General features: G+C 43.0%; 9 protein-coding genes across 9 annotated transcripts; 6 read left to right on the forward strand and 3 right to left on the reverse strand.

Moving 5' to 3' along the window:
- Nucleotides 1-3,138: 3,138 nt before the first annotated feature.
- EAE97_010431 (uncharacterized protein) lies at nucleotides 3,139-3,687 on the reverse strand (the record flags this gene model as incomplete). Its single annotated transcript, XM_038880946.1, has 2 exons — nucleotides 3,139-3,456; nucleotides 3,595-3,687. The coding sequence occupies 2 exons, from the start codon at nucleotides 3,685-3,687 to the stop codon at nucleotides 3,139-3,141; spliced, it is 411 nt and encodes a 136-aa protein (XP_038728340.1).
- A 1,265-nt stretch (nucleotides 3,688-4,952) lies between these two features.
- EAE97_010432 (uncharacterized protein) lies at nucleotides 4,953-5,652 on the forward strand (the record flags this gene model as incomplete). Its single annotated transcript, XM_038880947.1, is given in 2 exon segments — nucleotides 4,953-5,098; nucleotides 5,118-5,652. 2 exon segments carry the CDS (start codon nucleotides 4,953-4,955, stop codon nucleotides 5,650-5,652), a joined length of 681 nt encoding a protein of 226 aa, XP_038728341.1.
- A 100-nt stretch (nucleotides 5,653-5,752) lies between these two features.
- Nucleotides 5,753-6,154, forward strand: EAE97_010433 (uncharacterized protein; the record flags this gene model as incomplete). Its single annotated transcript, XM_038880948.1, has 1 exon — nucleotides 5,753-6,154. The coding sequence occupies one exon, from the start codon at nucleotides 5,753-5,755 to the stop codon at nucleotides 6,152-6,154; it is 402 nt and encodes a 133-aa protein (XP_038728342.1).
- A 427-nt stretch (nucleotides 6,155-6,581) lies between these two features.
- EAE97_010434 (uncharacterized protein) lies at nucleotides 6,582-8,135 on the forward strand (the record flags this gene model as incomplete). The annotated part of the gene is made up of 1 exon (XM_038880949.1): nucleotides 6,582-8,135. One exon carries the CDS (start codon nucleotides 6,582-6,584, stop codon nucleotides 8,133-8,135), a length of 1,554 nt encoding a protein of 517 aa, XP_038728343.1.
- A 583-nt stretch (nucleotides 8,136-8,718) lies between these two features.
- Nucleotides 8,719-9,411, reverse strand: EAE97_010435 (uncharacterized protein; the record flags this gene model as incomplete). The annotated part of the gene is made up of 1 exon (XM_038880950.1): nucleotides 8,719-9,411. The coding sequence occupies one exon, from the start codon at nucleotides 9,409-9,411 to the stop codon at nucleotides 8,719-8,721; it is 693 nt and encodes a 230-aa protein (XP_038728344.1).
- Nucleotides 9,412-11,370: 1,959 nt separating this feature from the next.
- EAE97_010436 (uncharacterized protein) lies at nucleotides 11,371-12,088 on the forward strand (the record flags this gene model as incomplete). The annotated part of the gene is made up of 3 exons (XM_038880951.1): nucleotides 11,371-11,796; nucleotides 11,861-11,923; nucleotides 11,990-12,088. 3 exons carry the CDS (start codon nucleotides 11,371-11,373, stop codon nucleotides 12,086-12,088), a joined length of 588 nt encoding a protein of 195 aa, XP_038728345.1.
- Nucleotides 12,089-12,886: 798 nt separating this feature from the next.
- On the reverse strand, nucleotides 12,887-15,340 carry EAE97_010437 (uncharacterized protein; the record flags this gene model as incomplete). Its single annotated transcript, XM_038880952.1, has 8 exons — nucleotides 12,887-13,122; nucleotides 13,172-13,322; nucleotides 13,377-13,584; nucleotides 13,638-13,768; nucleotides 13,829-13,928; nucleotides 13,978-14,239; nucleotides 14,288-14,402; nucleotides 14,450-15,340. 8 exons carry the CDS (start codon nucleotides 15,338-15,340, stop codon nucleotides 12,887-12,889), a joined length of 2,094 nt encoding a protein of 697 aa, XP_038728346.1.
- Nucleotides 15,341-16,048: 708 nt separating this feature from the next.
- EAE97_010438 (uncharacterized protein) lies at nucleotides 16,049-18,692 on the forward strand (the record flags this gene model as incomplete). Its single annotated transcript, XM_038880953.1, has 4 exons — nucleotides 16,049-16,594; nucleotides 16,664-16,807; nucleotides 16,878-18,072; nucleotides 18,127-18,692. The coding sequence occupies 4 exons, from the start codon at nucleotides 16,049-16,051 to the stop codon at nucleotides 18,690-18,692; spliced, it is 2,451 nt and encodes an 816-aa protein (XP_038728347.1).
- A 750-nt stretch (nucleotides 18,693-19,442) lies between these two features.
- On the forward strand, nucleotides 19,443-21,457 carry EAE97_010439 (uncharacterized protein; the record flags this gene model as incomplete). The annotated part of the gene is made up of 6 exons (XM_038880954.1): nucleotides 19,443-19,853; nucleotides 19,903-20,289; nucleotides 20,432-20,527; nucleotides 20,579-20,667; nucleotides 20,738-21,012; nucleotides 21,093-21,457. 6 exons carry the CDS (start codon nucleotides 19,443-19,445, stop codon nucleotides 21,455-21,457), a joined length of 1,623 nt encoding a protein of 540 aa, XP_038728348.1.
- Between the last annotated feature and the right edge of the window lie 60 nt (nucleotides 21,458-21,517).

Raw genomic sequence — 21,517 nt, forward strand, 5'->3', positions numbered from 1 at the left:
TCATGTTTTTCCTTATAATTAGTATTAGTATCTTGGGGTTTGGGTATCGGCTGGGGAGGAGTTTACTTTTACACTTGCATATGATTCATAATTCTTCACGATTCAACGCATTTGTACCTATACGGCGCAATTTGGGGGATTCAAGCGAAAAAACAAATCGCTCTTGTTCTTTTAGAAAATTTCTTATAGTAGAAACTTAGATAGTATAGAATATTATATTTCATAATATACTTATATATGAGCTCCCATTTCTGTCATGATATTGAATATATCTCTCCCGCATTCGGAAAACTTCGCTTCGCCTTTATACACTGAGTCGGGCTTTTATCAATACTACGTCCGCGTGAGGAAGTTTTATTCATTCCATATTCCCTTTGCGCTTTGAATTATTATATTTGATTAAGACGCATCACTGGAAGTAAAAATTCCAAGAGGCCAGTCGTGTGTGAGCAACTGGGAGCTGTCGTCCGTAAGACTCTGAAAAGCTGGTTATATGGAAATGAGACTTGAGATTAGCTGGCTAGTAACCAGGCATCTGTCTACCATCTTCCTTTTCGCGAAAGATGATCTTTGAGGATAAGAATTATGCTGATTAAATGCTGTATAGTCATGCGCATGGTATCTGGCCAACCTATTTTCGTTTTCCATGGAAAGAATATCAAAAGAGCTAGAACTTTCATGAACCAAGGGAACATCTCTACCTCTCACTTTGTTTCAAGACTGGAATAATTTCCACGCTGATTATTTCCCGGGCTGACCAACGGAAAGTTCAGATTCATTCCGATGATAATTGAATTCCACGCTATCACTTGTTATACCGTCGTAAAGCCATCGTTCAGCTAAGACTGGCTATAGTGCGTAAATTGATTGTGGTTCACTTCCGAATTCGATTATTGGAATCGATATATATAACAAATGTCAAACACAAAGTTTACCTTGGATAACTATGATCTTCTGAGGGCGTACTTTCACAACTCAATAGATGGCACCCTCGCTACCAGGAGCAGGACGCCGCCTGTCATTAATATTGTCAAGAAGAACTTCAAATGATCGCTTCAACATGGTATAGATATCACATCACTGTTTGTATCGAGATGCTTCCGGGCTTGTTTATATTCACGAGAAAACAGTCCCCTTGGACTTTTCCTTCCCCGCAAAGTCTTCCAGAACAGCAAAATTTGGCTTCTATGTCAAAAATTAATTTTGGTTACGCCGTGCTTGCTGGTCAATTTTATTATTATTTGAGAATCAGATATCTCCAACGGGACAATCAAGGAATGAGATGAGCCGGAGCAATAAAGGTTATAATTGGCGACTGAAATCCAGCCGCCTGAATGCGAAGTATCTTTCCTGTAATTGCCAAAAGTTTCAATCGCTACTCACACCTCAGTTGGTTTATCTCATCAACTCTTAACTCCAGATACATTCTCAAGCTATATACCAGTTCTGGGCGAGCTTTTAGTCATGGAAAGTATAATTTGAGCCAAATGAATATCTATAGAGCCTCTTTGATTGAACCCTCACGTTAGAATTACGCAAATTTGCTCTAACAAGTCTACAAATCCGTGGCATAGCTCAAATACTCGTTCTTAGATATTTACATACTCACTGGAAAGCCTTCTTCAGCTGAGCATGCACAACTTCAACACTTCATTCGCTCAAAGGGCCAAAAAGTCATCCCCTTCAGCATGCAGCCATGCAAATCCAACAGCATAGCCATCTGCATATCAAGCTCGAGAGGCCTAAATTCAAGCCTCTCTTAAAATACTTTTACTTAACCGATTTGGGCCATATATCTGGTATCCTTCGCGATGAGAAAACTTTCTGTTTACTTTCTTCACCGTACAAATGCCGCAAATCATAACTCTACCAGATATCGATATTAAAGATTAAGTTTCCAGAGTCAGGACGCAGCTTGGCTATCAGCACTGGCAATGACGATGTTTGGATAGACAGAATTTGTCATTGATATTCTATTGAGGACTAGCCACTATAGACGATCATTCCAGTCAATAGATCGATACTACACATATAATCCTATGATAAAAAACCCTCCCTCAACGAGCCCATCGAAACTAAGAAGAAAGAGGATAAAACAAAGCAGCCCCAAATATGAATCAATCGACCGAGTATGGTAACCTTTCAATAGACACCGAGCAGAGTTGATAGAATGCATCGCTTACTTTTTCCTCCCCGCGCAACAGAACATCTGACTTCGAATTTCGAAACATCCCATGTGGAGCTATACAAGATATAAGACTTACATCCCAGAGTAGATCAGGGGTTCAGATCGTGCACACCATAATGGCGGGTCAGCTCCCGCCCCAGGAATCTTGCATGCACCTACTATTTCTCTCCATCTCTTATGTTGCACATCTAAAGATTGTTTACTTTCACCCTCTCCACCAATCGGTCTTGATTACGAAACTTCAACCCCTTACTAAAATCTTCACGATACCTGGAGATATTTGTTGCACGTCTAAACATTGTTTACTTCTATTTACATCAGATGATTGAACCAATCATCGTCCAAAATTTCTTCCGAATACTTTAAAGTAAAGAAAATGTATAGCCCTAGAAGGCAAAGATTGTTTCTACTATTCGCTGGCACGGCTGGCAGCTGTAACTAGACACTGCTAATGATGAAGTGGGGTAGTAGGAGGTAAATCAGTGGGTACACCGCTCTTTGTACAACTCGGTGAGGGGTGTTTGTTGGTCATTACTTTAAGAGGGTGGTGATCAATGAGCACGGGTAAAGGTGGAATCGTGAAAGAGATCACGAATAAGTTGGCATGTAATGATGCGTGGCAAAAAGTTTCGCTAACGCAAACAAACTACCTGAAACACATGCAAAAAAAGAAATGCAAAGGGTACCAAAACAGCATGAATACTGATGAAACACATCAAGCATAACTGTCAAGTTCTAGCTATTGCAGATTTCAGAGAATGACTCAAGCATCCCCACAATACCCAAGAAACTCCCTCACGAGTCACCACTCCTTTGCCAAGCGAGAGAACTGCTCTATATCTACCTAGGTAATCAATCTTCACAACAAGTTTCTTTCCAGTGATACCCTCTTTCAACATATCAAAAACTTCTGCGCACTTGCAATACCTCCTTTACCTCCTTTAGAATCGCTACCGGCGAAGCGATAACCACATATCCCTCTCCAAAGCATCTTTCATGAAATCATTGAAAGATAATGCACGCATATCTTGAGCATTAGTACCAAGAAGAGCAGCCGCGGACTTGAAGACTTCAACATCTTCAAGGTTTGAGTATTCTTCTGGCCAGGGAAGAGTCAAGACAAGTTTCCTCTTACCATGCCCCATTGCCGATACAATATCAGCCGGGAGTCGAGGAGTATCGTTCTCTGTGATGGGGTCAAATCCAATTGAGAGATACACATCCGGAGTGTCAACTTTCCCTGCATATTTCTTACAACTCTCGGATGCCTTTAATTTGAAGTAGTAGTTGCACCAACAGAATTAAGGCACTCGTGATGTTTCTCACTAGCCGTCTCGAAGGCTTTATATCACGTCAGATTACCAAGTTGTATGATGGCAGTCCCCATAGAAGACTCGCCTCCTAACTAAGATTCCTTCATTTCTCTTCTCCCCTCTTCCAAGCATTTTCGGTAAGTCCAGTAGCAGATAGAACACCACGGCAACCGTAGCCATAGCCATGGGAAAAGTACTCGTATCCTCGAAGCTCAAATCACCCGGAATGTTCGTCGTTGCAGTTTCTCTACAGGATTGCCAAGCCCCATGATATATTTTGACGTTGTAGATAGCTGCCGCGAATCCAGGGATTCTTTCTCCAACTTCAAATTTTGTAATAGAGGGACCGGCGGATCCGATAGTGTCTGAAAAGCCAATGCCGAGGACGTTAGGATAGAAAGTGACGAAGACATCTCAGGCTTCGATTTTCGAATTGACCAGGTTGGCAGATATTGCATGAGTGTGAATGAGAAGCTCGTCGAGGGCGGGGCCAAGTTTAGGTCGATGTTCGATGGTAATTTGGCTTTTGTCGTCTTGACTATGGTATCGAGGTCGTCTCGAAATTGAGGAGCAAGATGCACATGGTGTTTTCTTCCAATGTTAGAGTTCTGGTAGACACATTTTATTCTACAACAAGAGGTCATCGCCATACCATTGTGGGCATACTGAACGTAGCTCACCGCAAGCACGCATCATGATTTATGATACACCATAAAATCTACAAGAACTGAGTGCTCTGGCCTGCGTAATGGTAATTCAAATGCTAAGAAGCAGCTACGATTCCCACACTTGGCCGTTGAAGTTCACGGGATTTTCCCAACAGAATGTAATAACTCCGCTGACATGGGCAATCTGATAATGACGGGTTTATAACTATGGCTAGTGGTTGAGGTAACATCAAGTGAAGCCAGACTAGTCCTTTTAGTATTCTCTAGTGCCAAATTGAGTTCATACTGCAATCATAAATTCTGTTTATTACCAACACATAACTCAGTACCATAACAGAAAGAACATTGGATCTGTTAACTTGTATCGATACAAACGATTAACGATTAACATGATATCATGGAGACATCGCGCGAAAACGACCTTTTGATATGGACCAAGGAGGCCCAAACTTTCCAAAGCATATTGAATGATGTGAAGAAAGCTACGAACAAAAGTCATAGAATTTTTTTTTAAAACAGGTAAGACCTGTCCAAAGAACTCTCTTTGCAGAATCATGTCCCAATTTTAATCCTCGCTAACGAATGGTCAATATAGTCCATGCTAGAGATATAGTCGCTCGTACTCAAGACTGGGTGACAACTATACAGCTTAAACTTTCTTGTGAGTGGGAAAGAAGAATTACTCATAGAAATGATGTAATCAGTTTATTGAAAGGCTACTATCTAGAAAGGAGATCTATCTTGAGATCTCAACGACACACGCGTGACGCTCGCCCCAAGAAGATGTATGATCTGTCTCAGAAGATGATGGGGCAGCACAAAAGATTGGTGGTAAATGAAAGAAATATAAACGAAGTAGAGGACATGGAGAAAATGGCCCGAATTGCGATGAAGAATATTGCTTACCGCGCTAAACACCTTTTTCAAAAGTAAGAAAAATCTTCCTAGGGTGCTATTGAAGTCCCGACCTTGTGGCATTTGCACAAGAGGCAGAGAACAGAAATTCAATGAAGGAATATTACCCAACCTTTATTTCCAGAGGGTATTATCAGACCGTGGGAAATCGAAGTCTCAGAGAACAATGCTGAAAGCCCAAAGACAACGGAGAAAAGATCAACTGACGTTTTTACCTGGTCCACACGCGATCAATCTCTTCAAAAGAATTCGGTCTCATTCCCCGAATGCGGTCCCTCTAGACCAGAAGGTAGCTCAATCAAGTTTGCCCCAGGATCCGACGATCAAATTTTCCAAGTTCACAAGTCTGCCGCCTGAACTTCGTGGAATGATATGGAAGGCTGCACTTTCGGAAGGTCGCCATATCTTTGCAGACGATTGGGAACTTGGACTATTTCATCTCTTACCATCACCTGAGGTGTCTAATTCTAAAAATTCCCTCCAATTGGCCTGCAAAGAATCGCATGAAGTTGTACAAGAACGTTATACGTTTGTATTTCAACCAATGAGTAATGGAGCGCCGGCATAAGCCCCTGAATACATTACCGCACTTAATCTTCTACCTTTCAACCCGGACAAAAATATCGTAAATATGTACTTATGGTTAGAGAAGAGAGACACTTGGGAACATGAATTATGGACTTACTTCAGTCAAGCATCTGTCACTGGATGGCGAATATTTCTATGATATAGACGCAATCGAACGTATAGAAGCTGCATATCCAAATCTCGAAATTCTGACAATTAGAGTCGAGGGAAATGATTTCTTTCGGGACCTCATTGAATATGACCCCCGTCTCGACTTTGAACCCATAGAGATAGATTCAAGTTTCCTTGACAACCTAGCAGCCACGATATCCAATGGAAAGGGCTGCCCGTCCAGGAAGGCACAGCGCTATGGAGAATTGAAAGACAAGTACAATAAACACACAAAGCTTTTCGATCGCACCAAGGGAAGAAACTCTGAGTATTGGAAGCGAGTGAACATGAGGGTCGTCTTGTTACAGAAGTCAGTCTGCAGTTGGCTTTGATTATTTGATATGTTCGATATTACGAAACATAGTGGACTCTTATCTTGGGGTCAATAGGGGGTTTCGTGAAGAGGAAGCATTTAAAATGTGAGGTGTCTTCATTCGGAATGCGTATCTTGATAGCTGGCTATAGAAGGATGTTGGATATGGAATTCAAATCTTAAGCTAGATATCTTGATTCGAAATAAATTCTTATATTGAACCATTGAATAGCAATTGCAATGCATGGTGAAAGTCCCAGGCAACTAAACACCGTTGCGCAGCCTTTCGTAAAGCCACAGCAGCCACACATGGGTGGTACCCGTGGACCCTATCACACCAAGGCTGAATCATAGCCTCATCAACTTTTTCTAAATCAAACCTTTCCCCCATCGAGAAATCATTTATCTAGGGACTCGCTATTTCTTCTTCATATATTATATATAACATGCCACTCTTCACTCTTCCCATATCTGATATATCTCAAACATCCGCCACCACTCCTCAAATCCACTTCGCACCTCTCTCTATACGATCCCAAAAACGAAAACGACGCGATAGCGATAGCGATCAAGATGACGAGTACAACAATGATTATATCGCGAACACAAATACCAATTCAGGAAAGGGAAAGGAAATAGATGATGGAGGACCGTCATACCCTTCTGCAGAAAATACAAATCCATTGAGTTTGACGCCAGCAGAGGTAATGCAATATCGATTAGCTGGCCTGGGCCTCGATAAAGAATTGCCATCGAAAATTGGAGTCAGGAATTGGCCACATAGAGGTTTACCTTCTAAATATTCTGTTACTTCCGACGATCGCGACTCTGCTCTAAAATCTCGAGACGATGAAGACGAGGATTCCGAAGAAGAATCCGCCAAAAGTCGAAGAGAGAGGGAAAGACGCAAGAAGGAAGAAAAGAAGACTGGGAGGTCAAATTTGAAGATTCAACATTTAAGTGTATTGGTTGCGATTATGATGAGGAATTTGGAAGAGGGGGATATGGAGAGGGCAGGGCGGGCTTGGAGTTTACTTTTGCGGATGCAGATTTCGGGGAAGGGAATTGAAATTAGGAAGACGGGGTTTTGGGGTATCGGGGCTGAGTTACTGATGAGAGGTGTGACGAACAAACAGACAAAGGAATGGTGGGAAGAGGATATGGGAGAAGGAAGTGGTGATGATAACAACAATGACGTGGAACCAAAAGAAGGAGAGGAAGACGCAAAAGGGGAAGGCAAGGGAGGCGAAGAAAAGAGATATGGTACAGCTGAAGGACTCCTCAGAGTAAAGGATTATTACGAACGTCTTATTCTTCAATATCCTTACAAAAGACAATTCCACGGTTCGGTTACTGCGCTCGATTTCTGGCCTGCGATGCTTGGGTGTGAAATCTATGGAATACAATTTGAGCATAAAGATGGTTTACGAAAGATTGCCAAGCAAGCAGAGAAGGACGAAGATGGTGATATTAGTGATAGTGACATCAGCGACGAAGAAGATTTAGATGATAATGACGAAGGAGGGGATCCAGGGGATAAAGCATTTTTAGCTCATCAACGTCGCCAAGACCGTCTTCTTAAACGACGAAAGGAAAAACGGTGGGAAGAAAGAGATGAAGTTCGTCGAGCAGCATTAGTAGCCACGGAATTGGTAGCTCAAAGAATGGATGAACTGATGACGACACCTCCATACTCTGATTCTAAAGTCCTCCTTCGTCTCAGAGGAATGGTAGCTTTATACATTGGAGATCTATGTGTACCTGACAAATGGGAAGGTGATGAGGAATGGTTGGGTAAAATGAGAGGTGGAGCGATGGAGGCTGATAGAAGATTTCTGGGACGACAGCGAGAGGCAGAGGTTAGAAGGGGGATGGAGAAAAGGGAGGATGAGAGGAGGAGGGCTAGAGCCTTGTTTGGGAAAATTGGGGTCGAGTGGGATGATGGGGATGAGGGGATGGATCTGGATATGACTTTGGAGGGTTATGAAGGAGATGAATGATCTGGGATTGTATGATCAAATTAGAGGTGCATATGTCATCTGGGTTTGGCAGACCAAAATCAAGGAGTCCTGGAGTAGGTGGAGTTCTAGGATAGATACCCCTTTTATCTTTATTTATTTTTTTCGTTAGGGTCTCGTAACTATTTCGATTTACGGAAATGTTTCTTCATATTGGATCTACTACTTTCTCACCGACTTATCTCGAGCTTTCTTTCGTCGGTGTACATCACCCTAGCTCACTGATCTTCTATATAAGGCTATAAAGTTTCACTATTCAAGAGACCGTATTGATTTACATGGACGTATATGCATATATGAATATATTATTTCCACAATCGATTTGATAGTCACTGCAACCAAAGCACGACATAGATAGTCAAATATAACAGTAAAATTTCTTAACATTCGTCATTAATTCTTTTCTCATTAAGTAATCTAGTCATCGATTGTACCCGATAGTGGTATGGTATCATAGAGCCCTGTAACCTTTTCCAAAACGCCCCGTAAATGCTCATTACCATGCATGCCGCTCATAAATCATATGTTTGCCTCATCTTCGTTCATAAAGACTAGTTCCCAACTCTCATGCGCTGTAGGCGCTCCAGTCAATCGCAGCTACATCATCGTAACAGCTAACCGATGCGGCGGAAGCATCTTCCGCTCCACTACCCTCGCTACATTGAGGCAACAATGCAACATCTGAGCATCCAGCTGGGGTCTCTTGGCTATATCCTCTGTAGAAGAGTTGAATCGCAGGACCATATAGAAGCGTAGTGTTACACGCGTAGAAAGTTTCTCCCTGGTATCCATGAAGTTGAGTAGTTTGGAACGGAGAGGTAGTAAGTCCTACGTAAGGTTGACCAGCTCCGGCATTGATTTCGACCGTCGAACTGCCGGTAGACGAAGATGCAGGGTCGGAGGGTGTGATGGTGAGGGATTCGGGGAAAGAGTCGGATCCGCTGCCCGAATCGGTAATGGTGGAGGAATTGCCGAAGCGGACATCGGTGGCGGTGCCGTTGATGTAGAAAATGCGGGGGTTGGCTTCGCTGGTGTCTTCGGCAAGTACAGCATATGCGGTTCCGGCGCCGGTGTGATAGGATTCGAGAACGAAGTGGTTGATGGCGAGATCGCCGGAGGTAACGTTTGCTACCAGTGTGAAGTGAGTGGATGTGGATTTGGGTGGCGTAGAGTAGGTTTGTCGTCTGGTGGGAGCGGCGGAAGTGACGGAAGTGAGGAGAGCAAGAGTGCTCAAGATATTGGTGGTTGAGAATAACATTTTGATGAGATTGTGTTGTGTGTATGTGGTATGTGGTTTGGTAAAATATGAAAGGATATGGGTGAACCTTATGTAGCTAAAGTTTATGGTATAGCTGATTCTGGTTACTTCTTCCGAGGAGGCTTTGATGTAAACACTGCCTTGATAATAAAGGATAAGTTATTTTGCGATGGCTTTGCTTTGATGGTGAATGATGAATTGAAGTGGCTTGTATGATAACTCAAATGAAGAGCTTCTTAGATACTTTTATATTATATCGCATTCCCAATCACCCCACAATGATCTTGTACATCATACGGTCAATATCTTGGAAATGGCGGGTAAATAGTAATGGTACTACCATTAATCGTGCTGGTGGCTGGTCATCGCCCCAGTGTTCTTTCCTAGTTCTCGACGATCACCCTCGTCATCCACTCAGAATCATCACAGGCGTAAGTTTAAATATATTGAATGCATTAGTCTTCAGGTACGAAAGAGAACCCTGAAAAGGCTGTGAACCCAACTCCACAAATTCGGAAAAGATGGAAAAAGTGCAAAGGGAAAATAATTGGAAGATCGGGAGAATGATGTTATGCCAAGCTCGCTTAGACTTTTTTGATCCAATAGCACCCCTTCATCGGAAAATCCTCAGCCATTTTCAGCCACGACCGCAGATACTGTGCCTATTAAGAATTTTTCTCATGTCTCTGTTCCTAGATGCGATCATCACCAGGGGCACGGATACGGATCTTTTCTATATTTGAGTGAGGGGAAAGGATTGGATGAACATTGTAAGTGTTAATATCCCGACGTATGTTGTACATCATGGCCGGCAGATACGGATGGATTTAATCCATGTCAGAGAGCCAACATTTCGTTTCCATCCTCTTCGGCGATGACGATGCTTTTCGTATGGGTGTAGTGCATGCCTGGAATCTTTCACATAACTCAATGTGAAAATTCTACAGTATAGCGCCAGGAATCACACTATCACACTATAGCACGAGCTATCAAAAGAGCTTGATAAGGCCATAGATACCACCGATGCTAACAAGATTTTCACGTACATAGCTTCAATCGTGGAAGCTAATGTTCCAGTGCGGCACGTGTATGGCTTGGTTTACATGCATCGCTGTTACCGGCATACAAAATGCGCAAAGAATGGTTGGAGTATCGCGAGAGCCGCGAATATGAAAATTTATTTAGACATTCTACGCCTTGTAAATATATATCGTGTTAGCATGTCTTACTTCAGATTACCTCAATACCAGACCTTTCGAACAGTTGTAAATCGTATTACACGCCGTATGGAAAGTCTGAAAACTTTTCATATGTCAGATCTCCTCAGCACTTGGATATGGTGTCTGCGTATTCGGATGTCTGCGGACATCGGCGTTACCGAATACTGTTCTGTCTGACAAATTTTCATGCGAGTAATTGTATGACCCGAACCTAGAGTAGGACAGAATTACACCCAAACGAAAAGCTTGCCGAGCTTGCCACTGCGTTTTGACAGACCGATTATGATTACACGGCTTGACTTGGTATTGAACACGAACAGTATTAACCCGGTTCCTCGCTGAGTGAGTTGGGAGACCCGCCACCTTTCTATCGAGACATTCTCTGCTCCCCTCCTCGTTTAATTGTTATAGGGGGATAATGTGAAGTTCTATGTATCTTATTAGAACGACACAATCTTTGACATCAATCGAGTGAAGGATCCCTTATCAAGACCCATCTTCCAGATGGATTGTGCTCGTTTACCCCGCAAAACAAGGCATCAACCAATCATCAAGACATGTATGGCAAACGGCGTTGCGATATCCGATTCCGAACTCCGGACTCCAACTACTAGGTATTCAATTGTTCGCCGAGTGAGTCTTATGCCGTGTGTTGAAAACCTCATATACAACTCATGATATAAATGGAGTGAATCGTGAATGTTCAGGTCCTGTAGATTCCCTACTCTCCATAACCATCATGTCTTCCTCGCCAGAACTTTCCCAACCCATCGTCTTCGATCCAGCGAAGCATCTCCCACTCCTCCCCGCGTTCGTCCATCTCCACAAAACCTGCGTCGAATCTCCGCCCCATCCAATTCTCACTTTCCTCCCCCCTTTTCCGCCGGAGAAAATCTCCAAAGTAGAATCATGGTGGCAAGATCGCTTCTCCGAAGTAAACGCTGGAACGCGGCAGATTGTTTTCGTGATGCTTCAACCTAAAGAAGGAGAGAAAGTACAAGTAGCAGGTGTCTGCATGCTCTCCACACCAACATGTGAAACTGGACCTCATAGAGGGTTTGTGGAGAAATTTATGGTAGATCCGGAGTTTAGGGGAAGAGGGGTGGGGACAGGGATTATGAAAGCAACGGAGAAGATTGCGGAGGACATAGGTGCTTGGTTATTGGTATGTTGTCTCTGTTATAGATTTACTTCATTCCATCTGGTTCGGTTTGTTGACATGTTCATAGATGCTGGATACAGATGTAGGAAGTTCAGCGGAGGGCATTTATAGAAGAATGGGGTACATAGAGGTTAGTTGACTTTATTTCCATGGTGGGTTGAAGAAGTTGCTGGACGCGGACTAATCGGGGAACTAGTGTGGAAGAATACCGGAGTATGATGTGTGGTCTCAAACGGGAGAGTTAAAGACGGAGGTTTTCTTTTATAAGAAATTAGTAGGTGCGGAGAAGAAATAATCAAGAGAAGCTGCTGGGAGCTCCAATTGATAGCATGGGGGTACTTGATGAAATAAGAAATGGTGGTAAAGATAAAAGATGACATTAAAAGTTGGATGAACAAGGAGACGCTGATTCACGTGTTCCGGAACAACAACGCGTGCTCATCGCCTAAAACTTAACAATTCATCAGAAGAGCGGAGAGCAAAATAAAATCCAAGAGGGGAAGGAGACATCGACGGAGAGGATGTGGTTAATTCATGGGTAGGGATTGAGCTTGACTGGGTCTTGCCAAGTATTTTTGCTTAGTCAGGATAAGATAATTTTGCTGGGTCGTTTGTTCTCACTTCTTTCCAACGTACTACGTATGTATCAACACCATGCCTTCCAAGTCCGTTCGAGGGCACTCTTCCCACTTTTTCTTTTGTGGCTGGTTTCTCTTCTTTGCGACTCTCATTGTGTATGCCCACGCGGCTGAGAGTGCTATGGATTGGACTGGGCAGGATTGAAAAACATGCAAATCAAAGTTCATCGAAGAGGGCTTTTATGAAAGAGAGAATTATGTTCATTGATGTTCATTCACTTAACTAACGCGATACCTAGCTTGGGAAGTAAAAAACCATTAACTCAAATTGCCACGAAGACGGTTCCGGAATAAGGGGATAGACTTGTGCCGCCTAGAACTTGTCCCTTTGAAACGAGTACTTCTGATCGCACCATAAGATAGCCCCACCAAACACCAAAGTCGCCAGTGAGCTCAGTAAGGAAATGAGAACTCATGAACTTGCCATTGATTATACTTACAAAATTTACCCGAGGTTACTTTGTACCAGGGACGAAGGCTGCTGCAATGCTGACTTCCTGACCACCGAATGATTCTCCCCCAATGCAACCCTTTATCTCCAAATTTCGGCCCTTTACTTTCATCACAAGCTCAAAATCGACTCTATAATACCTCAATAGTTTGAGACCGTCCTGCTCTATTGTCTCCTGGATAGCTCCAGATCTGATCAATTCGCCGAAGTCCAAATGAGCGGTTCCGACTATTTGAGCTCCTTTACACTGTTAGACAAGCTAAACGTTTTGAACCCTGAAACTACATACCTCTGTTCTTAGGGTGTGTGAATTTGTAATGTTGCTCAGTGCTAGTGTCCGAGACATATAATTGTTGTTCGTAGATAAAGGTCTTTCGTGTTGCGGGAAAGATGAAATGTACGTCCGTGCGATATTCTTTGGCGGCCGGGATGACTTCTCCCTGGGTGATGGTCAGTATTATAACAGGCGAGTGTGGGGAAAAAATTCAAATTACCTTCTTGACTACCCAATCCATCACCTCCAAATATGGTACACCGTCACTTGAATCGGTCATTGGTTTAACCTTTTTATGTGCCGGGATACCTATCGGATCGTGTTCTTCCTGCAAGAAGAATCCGTAGCTGCATAAGCTGATTCTCTCTAGCCCATCGTTTTCCTTATCAAGTGCCCGCAAGATTCCGCCGCTGGCCATCGCAGTTTCTCTGTCACGAGTTCGTCAGCTCAGTCAAACATTTGACTCAGGGTGGAATCTTACAGGTATTCCGGATCATTTACGGTTTCCAGTCCGATGACAACACCCTCGTCCCTTTCGAGTTTTCTTAGTCGTCTTTCCAATGTCTTTCTGAGAGATGGATTGTTGGAAAATCCTCCGATTAATACAACTTTCTAGATTGTACCAGCACGATTAGCTCTTTTCAAACCGCTAGGAGTTTCCTTCATCAATACCTTTATAGTGAGTCCAGCCTCTCTCGAAAGCTTGATCTGATCGAGCATTAACTCCATATTGCCTCGGAGGCATCTCTCAAACATTCTCCAGAAATCGTTTCTAAATAGTGTTAGTTGCACGACCAGCAAAAGGGCGGAGATTTATCTACCTCTTAATTTTAATGCGATTGTCTGCAAAGCCCTTTTCTGGATTTTCGCGAAGACCTTGTATGTGGAGAGAAATCGTTGCCATATTCCTATCTGTCACATCCATTATTCTCTTCAATGAGTTTTCGAATTTAATCGTTTGCTGGTCAACAATTCCTTCAATAGTTCTCCCATCGGTCTCCAAGTCAGACTTTTCACTCTCCAGTCGACCAAACAGATATTCTTTGAATGCTTCGTTCAGGTAGCTGGAGCCGTAAAGTCCGCCTTTGCACGATCAGTAGATGAACTATATGATAAGATGTATGATCCTACCTTTTGCAGCTACCTCTTCTCTTTTTAGTTTAAGAGGCTCCTCATCACCAACAGTGTATGTGGTAACATCAACTGTTCCTCCACCGGCGTCTAAAAGTATGAAACTTTCTCCTTTCTTCACACAGTCAGTCGAAGAACCTTTAATGGAGCATTTTTACTCACAGAAATGCTTTCGCTGTATTCAAGCACGTAAGCCGCCGCTGCTTCAGGTTCCGATACAAGAAACATGTTTTTAATGCTTCCAAGCTCTGATTTCTCGATAGCAATTTCCACGGCGCTTTGCATTTTTCTGCATGCACTGGGCGACCAGATTACAGGTACGCATAAAACATGTTCCACGATTGTTGTATCTTTGAGTCTCCGGATGTCTTTTAGGTATCTCTTCGCGTGCAAAAAGAGCTGTTCGAGGTATTGGGCAATAACATCCTCGTTAACTTTGATGTACTTTCTAGCTTTGAGTGTCTTCAAGACTGGTTTCAATTCCTCGCGGATCTTCTTAGTTTCGTAACTGGTGTCCAACAACAGTTTCGACCGCGTGATACAGTTGTATTGTTTCTTATCCAAATCAGGCTCGCTCAGTTTGTCTTGCACCTCGTAACCCGAATACATGAAATTCGGCTTTAAATCAGATTGGCCTTGACCATCATTGAAATCATCATCATCTGAATCATCTTCGTCGTCAAATCTCAGCATCGGCTCATCCATGTCTGAATTTCTCTCTATCGTCAGCTCTTCCAGCTTGGCTTTGGTCGGATACCAACTCTCAGTCGGCACGTCAAATCGAGGCTTCTTTTGAATTGACATTGGATCAGTTGCATATCCCCTCACGATTCCGATGTCATCTTTACTGCTGGCAAAAGCCACACAACTAAATGTCGTTCCGAAATCAGTTGAAATGATCAGACGGTCAACTTCATTCTCGTTGCGACTGTCGATCTCCATTGGCGAGCCGCCGTTGATGGCAGCCATGTTGTCTTCTGTTGCAAAGAAGTTTGATTCACGAGGCTCTTGTTTTGGGCGACTGGGAGCCTTCGACGCACGTGATGAGAACATTTCTGACTGGTGAGTTGACTTTTGAATTAGCTAAAATATTTTTGCATGTTCGATTGTTTATCAACGTATGAGACATTGAGAGGGATTCAGGATAGGAGTTTATGATTATATAACTAACCTGGAAGATGGGTTTCTGTACGAGGTTGAATGATTTTATGAGTGCCAGCCAACTTCTAACACTTTAGTGAAGGACAATCAAACCTGACAAGCTATTGGAGATGAATTCTTCGTATGTTCTTATTTCAGTATAGCCTCGATCGCGATGTCGACCTTTTCATTTAACATTTAAAATTATCAATCAGGAATGGATTAAAAGTGTTCTAGGTACGCAGAGAAGTGTATGTAATCCCTACACGATCCGCTAGCGCGTTATCACGTGTCCGTATTCACTCATTTCGCGACAATATCTTTTTGATTGGGAGATTTAATATAGTCCTGCCGCTTCATATCATGTAGGTATCCGATACTCGAATCCCACAAAGATTTTACAAACCCTAAGAATTCTCGATCAATCAATTCTAACCACCATTAACTTCAACCTTTAATCAACCTCAATCTTAATCAATTTCAACCTCAATCAACTTCAACCTCAACCCCAATCAATCTCAACCCCAATCAATCTCAACCCCAATCAATCTCAACCTCCATCAACTCCAACCTCCATTAACTTCAACCTCAATCAATATCTCTCAACATTTTGAATAAAAAATGGCCCAAAAACCCATCATCGCAAAATGGCTGGAGAGTCATGTTGTTCAATTGCTCTCCTGGGCTGATATTGCAATCAAGCATGAAAAGATTGATTTTGACAAGACTGTAGTGTCTCACCTCAAGCAAAAGTGCGGGGTGGACTATACTAGGAAACAAGTCTCTCAAAAGCTGCAAGGTTTACTGGATAAATGGGGCACTCGTGACAAAGATAGCACTCGAAGCAGAACTATCATAAACAAAGGTTGCATCTGTCTGGTCAATCTCCCAGATGCTTTGAGAACACAAATCGAGCTTGCTTGTGAAGACTTTGAAGTTGAGCTCCGCGCCAGCAAGCAACCGTCAAGATCTACCGATAGTGGCTCGAAGTCGAAAAAACATGAGCGTAATAATGCTCAGGCTAATACTCAAAAGCCAGCACCGGAAGTGCCAGGCGAAAAGACTTTCTGTTCAACTCTTCCCAGAACTCCTATGAAGCTTAGGAAAAGAGTTGCTAGTTCGGTTCCAGAGGAATCTCAATACGCCACAAAAAAGAGAAAGCTCACTGTTCGTTTAAATCCCATTCTATGATCTCTGCTTTTTACTCGAACCAAAACTGACCGTTGAACAAAATAGCCCGATTCGACCTTTTCACCAGAATCACAGGGCAAGGAAACTCACAATTCAATTCTTCCTAAAGCAAACAACAAGCGTAAGATCAGAGACCCAAATCTTGACACAGAGGTATCTCAATCTGCCAGAAAGAAAAGAAAGGTTAATGTAAGTATATCCTCGATGTTAATAATACACACTAGTTGTTTGAATATATACTGATGTATGGAAAAAATAGCCTATTTCGAATTATTCACCTGATCCCCTCTCGCGCACTCACTATCAATCTTCTCACATCATCGAAGATAGCCAGGATGAAGACACGCAAACGGCCAGCGAGAATGGTCAAACTAAAGCTCGTGTTCAGTCGTTAACATCTGTTCGCAAGGGGAGACTATCACAAAGATGTGATCATTGTCGACAAAGGAAGGTGGCATGTGATGGTGCTCGTCCTGCTTGCTCCAATTGTACGAAGAAGGGCTTGCCAGGCAGTTGTTCATACAAAAATGCACCAGCAGTATCCGAACCTCGTGAAAAACGTCTGAGCTTCAGTGAACCGGCTCACCATGTTGAAGATGACGTGACTGACGAAGAAACACGATGCATCTGCATGAATATACAGACCTATAACGACTGGGTTCAGTGCAAAAACTGTAGCATATGGCAGCATTGTGTTTGCGTCGGAGTTGAAATCACAGAAGCAAAGAACATAGAATTTCTGTGCGAAGAATGCAGCACCGAAGACCCTTCTGAGAAGCACATAGAGAAGGAGCCATTGTTGAAAAGCAGCGAGATGTGCGATAATTCAAGCAATGAATTGCAAACTGACAGTGTATTGCTTGGTTTGGCGAACGAGGAAATCACACGTCTGCGAGAGATTGTCGAAGAAAAAGATTTAGAAATTATTGATACAGAAGAGAGACTAAAAATCGAATCAAGGGATGCAAGTCGACTAAGGTCGAACCTGTGGATATTGGCAAGAGATTCTCCAGAGGTTGCTCTAGATAAAAAAGATCAAGAGATTAAAGTCTTGAGGAAGGAACAGCAGACACGTCGATTCTTATCAAGGTTTACACAGCTCGGTGCCACATCCGACGAGACCTTCGGATATGAGAGTGTTCAAAATATGATTGATGCCTTTGGTATAATTGATCAACTCCCATTCGATTATGTTCCAGTAATTGTCCCTTCCGGGCTGGATCAGCACCAGGAGCTCGAAAAGATCATTCTTGATATTTTCGGCCAAGACGAAACGCTCCGACAGACAGCTGAAGAACTTGGAGCCAGCCTTTCATCCATGGACACACTCGCAGTCCACAGAGCTTTGACAGCAAGCTTCCTGAAACTCTGGGTATTCGAGTCCGATTTCCCGCAAGTTGAGGGCTCATCCTCAGAGTATGTAAAAAGCATCCGAAAAAAAGTGATCGATTCAGGTGAGTTCAACATCTCCACGTTGAATACAAAATATATTGCTAACTGACTGCCAGACGGACCGAACGCAATGAGAAATATTGATTTAGCTGCTCGTCATGATGTAATCTCGAGTGTAAAGTTCAAACACCAATACATCTACCCCGAAGCAGAGCGTCTAACTAAGAAATACTCCGAAATTATGGAACCACTATTCGCCAAGAATCCTGGTAGCGAGGTTTTCAAGAATTGGAATGGATTCTCAACTTGGAATGACGATAAGGAGACATGGCAAGATCGCCAATCTCGACTCATTGGAATGTTTCGGCTGGCCTTGAAGAGCAAAGCAGAATCCGCATTGAATTTTAGGGATTATGAGTTGGTTGCATTTGCACCAGGTACTCCATACGACCCTAAATCTATGACCAACGAACTCGCTCATTATAGAAAAGCTGGTGGAAATAACAACGATTGGGTTGTCGAATTTTGCGTTCAGCCGGCAATTTATGTACACGAAAAGGAGAGACCAGATGATTTCATTAGCTCCCAAAGCTTTGTGCGCAAGACTGTACGAAGTGGAATTGGTCTGACACCATCCGTTAAAGCTGAGGTGCTTTTACGACGAAAGGATGGTGGCTCTTAGGTTTGATTTGGAATGATAATGGCTGCAAAGTAGGCGGGATGAATGAGCAGCTCGCAAGGACTTACCAATTCACAAGGACGAAATGTGTACGACTAATAATGTATAGTAACTAGTGAAGAGATTAGAAAAAATTGTACCTTTGAGCTTCTCAGCGTCCGAGAATAGATATCAATACATAAAAAGATGTAGCAAAGTTCACATGTCTATCGTTCGTGATCTTGTATCATTGCAACCCTCAGTCTCTCTCCAATTCATCGTCAAGCTTTCACATATTGAGAATACTCGTAATTTGGACTAATTAGGAGTGTTTTCTTGCAGCTTTGAATCATCCATAGGGATCAATTATTATTTTCCCGGGGTGGTGCTGATCCGGTCATCAATATGTATGCCGAGAACGGTGACCAGTTGTAGGTAATTTTCACCCCACGAAAACATCAGGATTGTGCCATCTCGGCCGTTACTCGCCGTCTCATCGGGTTTCAACCAATTAGTTAATCTGGAAGATCTCGGCATATCTCACTACTACCTTCCTAAATATATATTCACACAACATACCATGTTTCACGCATTTGCTTATCATGGTTTAGTGCCATAATTAGATAAACTGCTGAAGATCAACGATGTTTGTACACGTCGAGTTTACGATGTGCTACATTCTACAGAGTTGGGGCTGTTTGTTCTATTCCTGTCAGCCTTAAGTAAGGTCCTCAATCGTCGTCGGAAAATCCCCAATTTCCATCGACTTCCAATATGGTGTTAAAAAGTAGGAACACAGTAGATGAGAATACCCTTCATGTCACATCTATCTTCAAGAACACCGGAGATCACGCAGTTATCGATCGTCAAGTCGACACCGATGAAGAGATTCTAGTCTCCTTAGGCTACAAACAAGAATTCAAAAGGGAATTATCAATATGGTCATCTTTTGGAGTTTCATTTTCCTGTCTAGGCCTTTTGCCATCGATCACATCAACTCTAGGCTATAATCTTGGGTATAGTGGACCGGTAGGTTCGGTATGGGGATGGCTCGTTGCGGGGATCTTGATACAATTCGTAGCATTTGCGATGGCGGAATTGTGTTCGAGTATGCCGACAGCGGGGGGTCTTTATTATGCTTCGGCTGTTTTGGCACCGGAGGGTTATGGACCTTTTTGTTCTTGGGTATGTTTCTCATTTCCCGAAATGTGGATCTGGATTAACGTTTTGAGAGATAACCGGGTGGTCAAATTTTGCTGGTGAAGTAACGGCACCGTGTGCGGTTAACTATGCACTTGCGGCTATGATTTTGACAGCGGCTCAAATTGTTCACCCGGATTATGTTGTTCAAACATGGCATGTGTATCTTTTGCTTTTGGCTTTGCTAGTCTTACAAGGTCTTCTGGCTATGAATTCTACTAAATTTATTGGAGCATTGAATACAGTTGGGACTATCACCAATGTGATTGTACTCTTGATTTTCGTCACTTGGATCCCCGCTGGTTCTATCAAGGAACCGAAGATAAATCCAGGTAGTAGGGTGTGGACTTCTGAGGGTATTGTTAACGGGACGGAGTGGCCTACTGGATTTTCTTTCTTGATGGGATTTATGTCTGTTATTGTAAGTCAGTCAAATCTTTGGTTCAGGTTAAACTAACATGGAATAGTGGACATTGTCTGGATATGATGCACCATTTCATTTGAGCGAGGAGTAATCAAATGCGAATATTGCTGGACCGAGGGCTATTGTTATGATAGCTCAGTTAGGACTGTGGCTTGGTTGGGCAATCATTTTGGTCATTGCGTATACTGTGAAGGATATCCAAGATGTGGTTTCTGGACAGTATGGCCAACCTATGGTAAGCATCAACTATCAGGAGACTTGGAATTCTTGACTGATTCTGCAATAGGGAAGCTTGTGTCTCCAAGTACTTGGCCCAAAAGCTGGACTTGCGATGTTTTCACTCAACATGGTCGCTCAGTTTTTTGTTGGGCAAGGGTAAATCACCAACTTTCCCACGTCCTCTAACTCATTCTGTCAAAGAACCTTCGCTAACTCCCATCTTCAGTGTCACAGTCGTATCATCCCGCGTCGTTTATGCCTATTCCCGCGATGGTGCTCTCCCTGGTTCCCATTGGCTCAAGCAAGTAAGCCCTCACACCAAAACACCCGTCTACGCCGTTTGGTTTGTCCTCACTCTAGGTGCACTTCTTGGTCTTCTGATATTTGCTAGCCCAGTGGCTATTGGGGCTGTGTTTAGTATGGGCGCTATTGCGCAATACATCGCTTTCGTATTCCCTATTGCGTTGAAAGTTTTTAGCGCGAAGGGGAAGTTTCGTCCTGGTATTGTTCTACCTATTTTTTATATCTCCTTCGTTGTTCTCCTGTTCATCAAATTGGAGCTTTTGACTGATTAGAAATAGGTCCTTGGAATCTAGGTCGTTTCTCAACAGCGATAGGTGTTGTGGCTGTCGGATGGGTATCTCTTATAATTCCGATTCTCTGTTTCCCTTCAGTCACAGGGGCAGATCTAAATGATTTTAATATGAACTACACATGTTTAATATACGGAGGTACGATGACTTTGGCTATGTGTTGGTATGCGATTAGTGCCCGGAAATGGTTCAAGGGGCCAAACATCAATGTGGAGCACATGATTCATAGAGATGGTTCCGGGAATGGTTCTAGAACTGGTGAAATGGACGACGCTATCGTGGAAAAAGATGGACAAATGGTGGGCGAGAATGGATCTGACGAGACTAGGGAGGGGAAAGAGTTGAATGAGTGAGAAAAGAAGTCGGGGTGAAGGGGATGATGATCAGGTAGAATGTCTCGAAGGAGCAGTACA

Source organism: Botrytis byssoidea (assembly GCF_014898295.1).
Source record: "Botrytis byssoidea strain MUCL 94 chromosome Unknown BBYS_027, whole genome shotgun sequence".
Taxonomy (NCBI): Eukaryota; Fungi; Ascomycota; class Leotiomycetes; order Helotiales; family Sclerotiniaceae; genus Botrytis; species Botrytis byssoidea.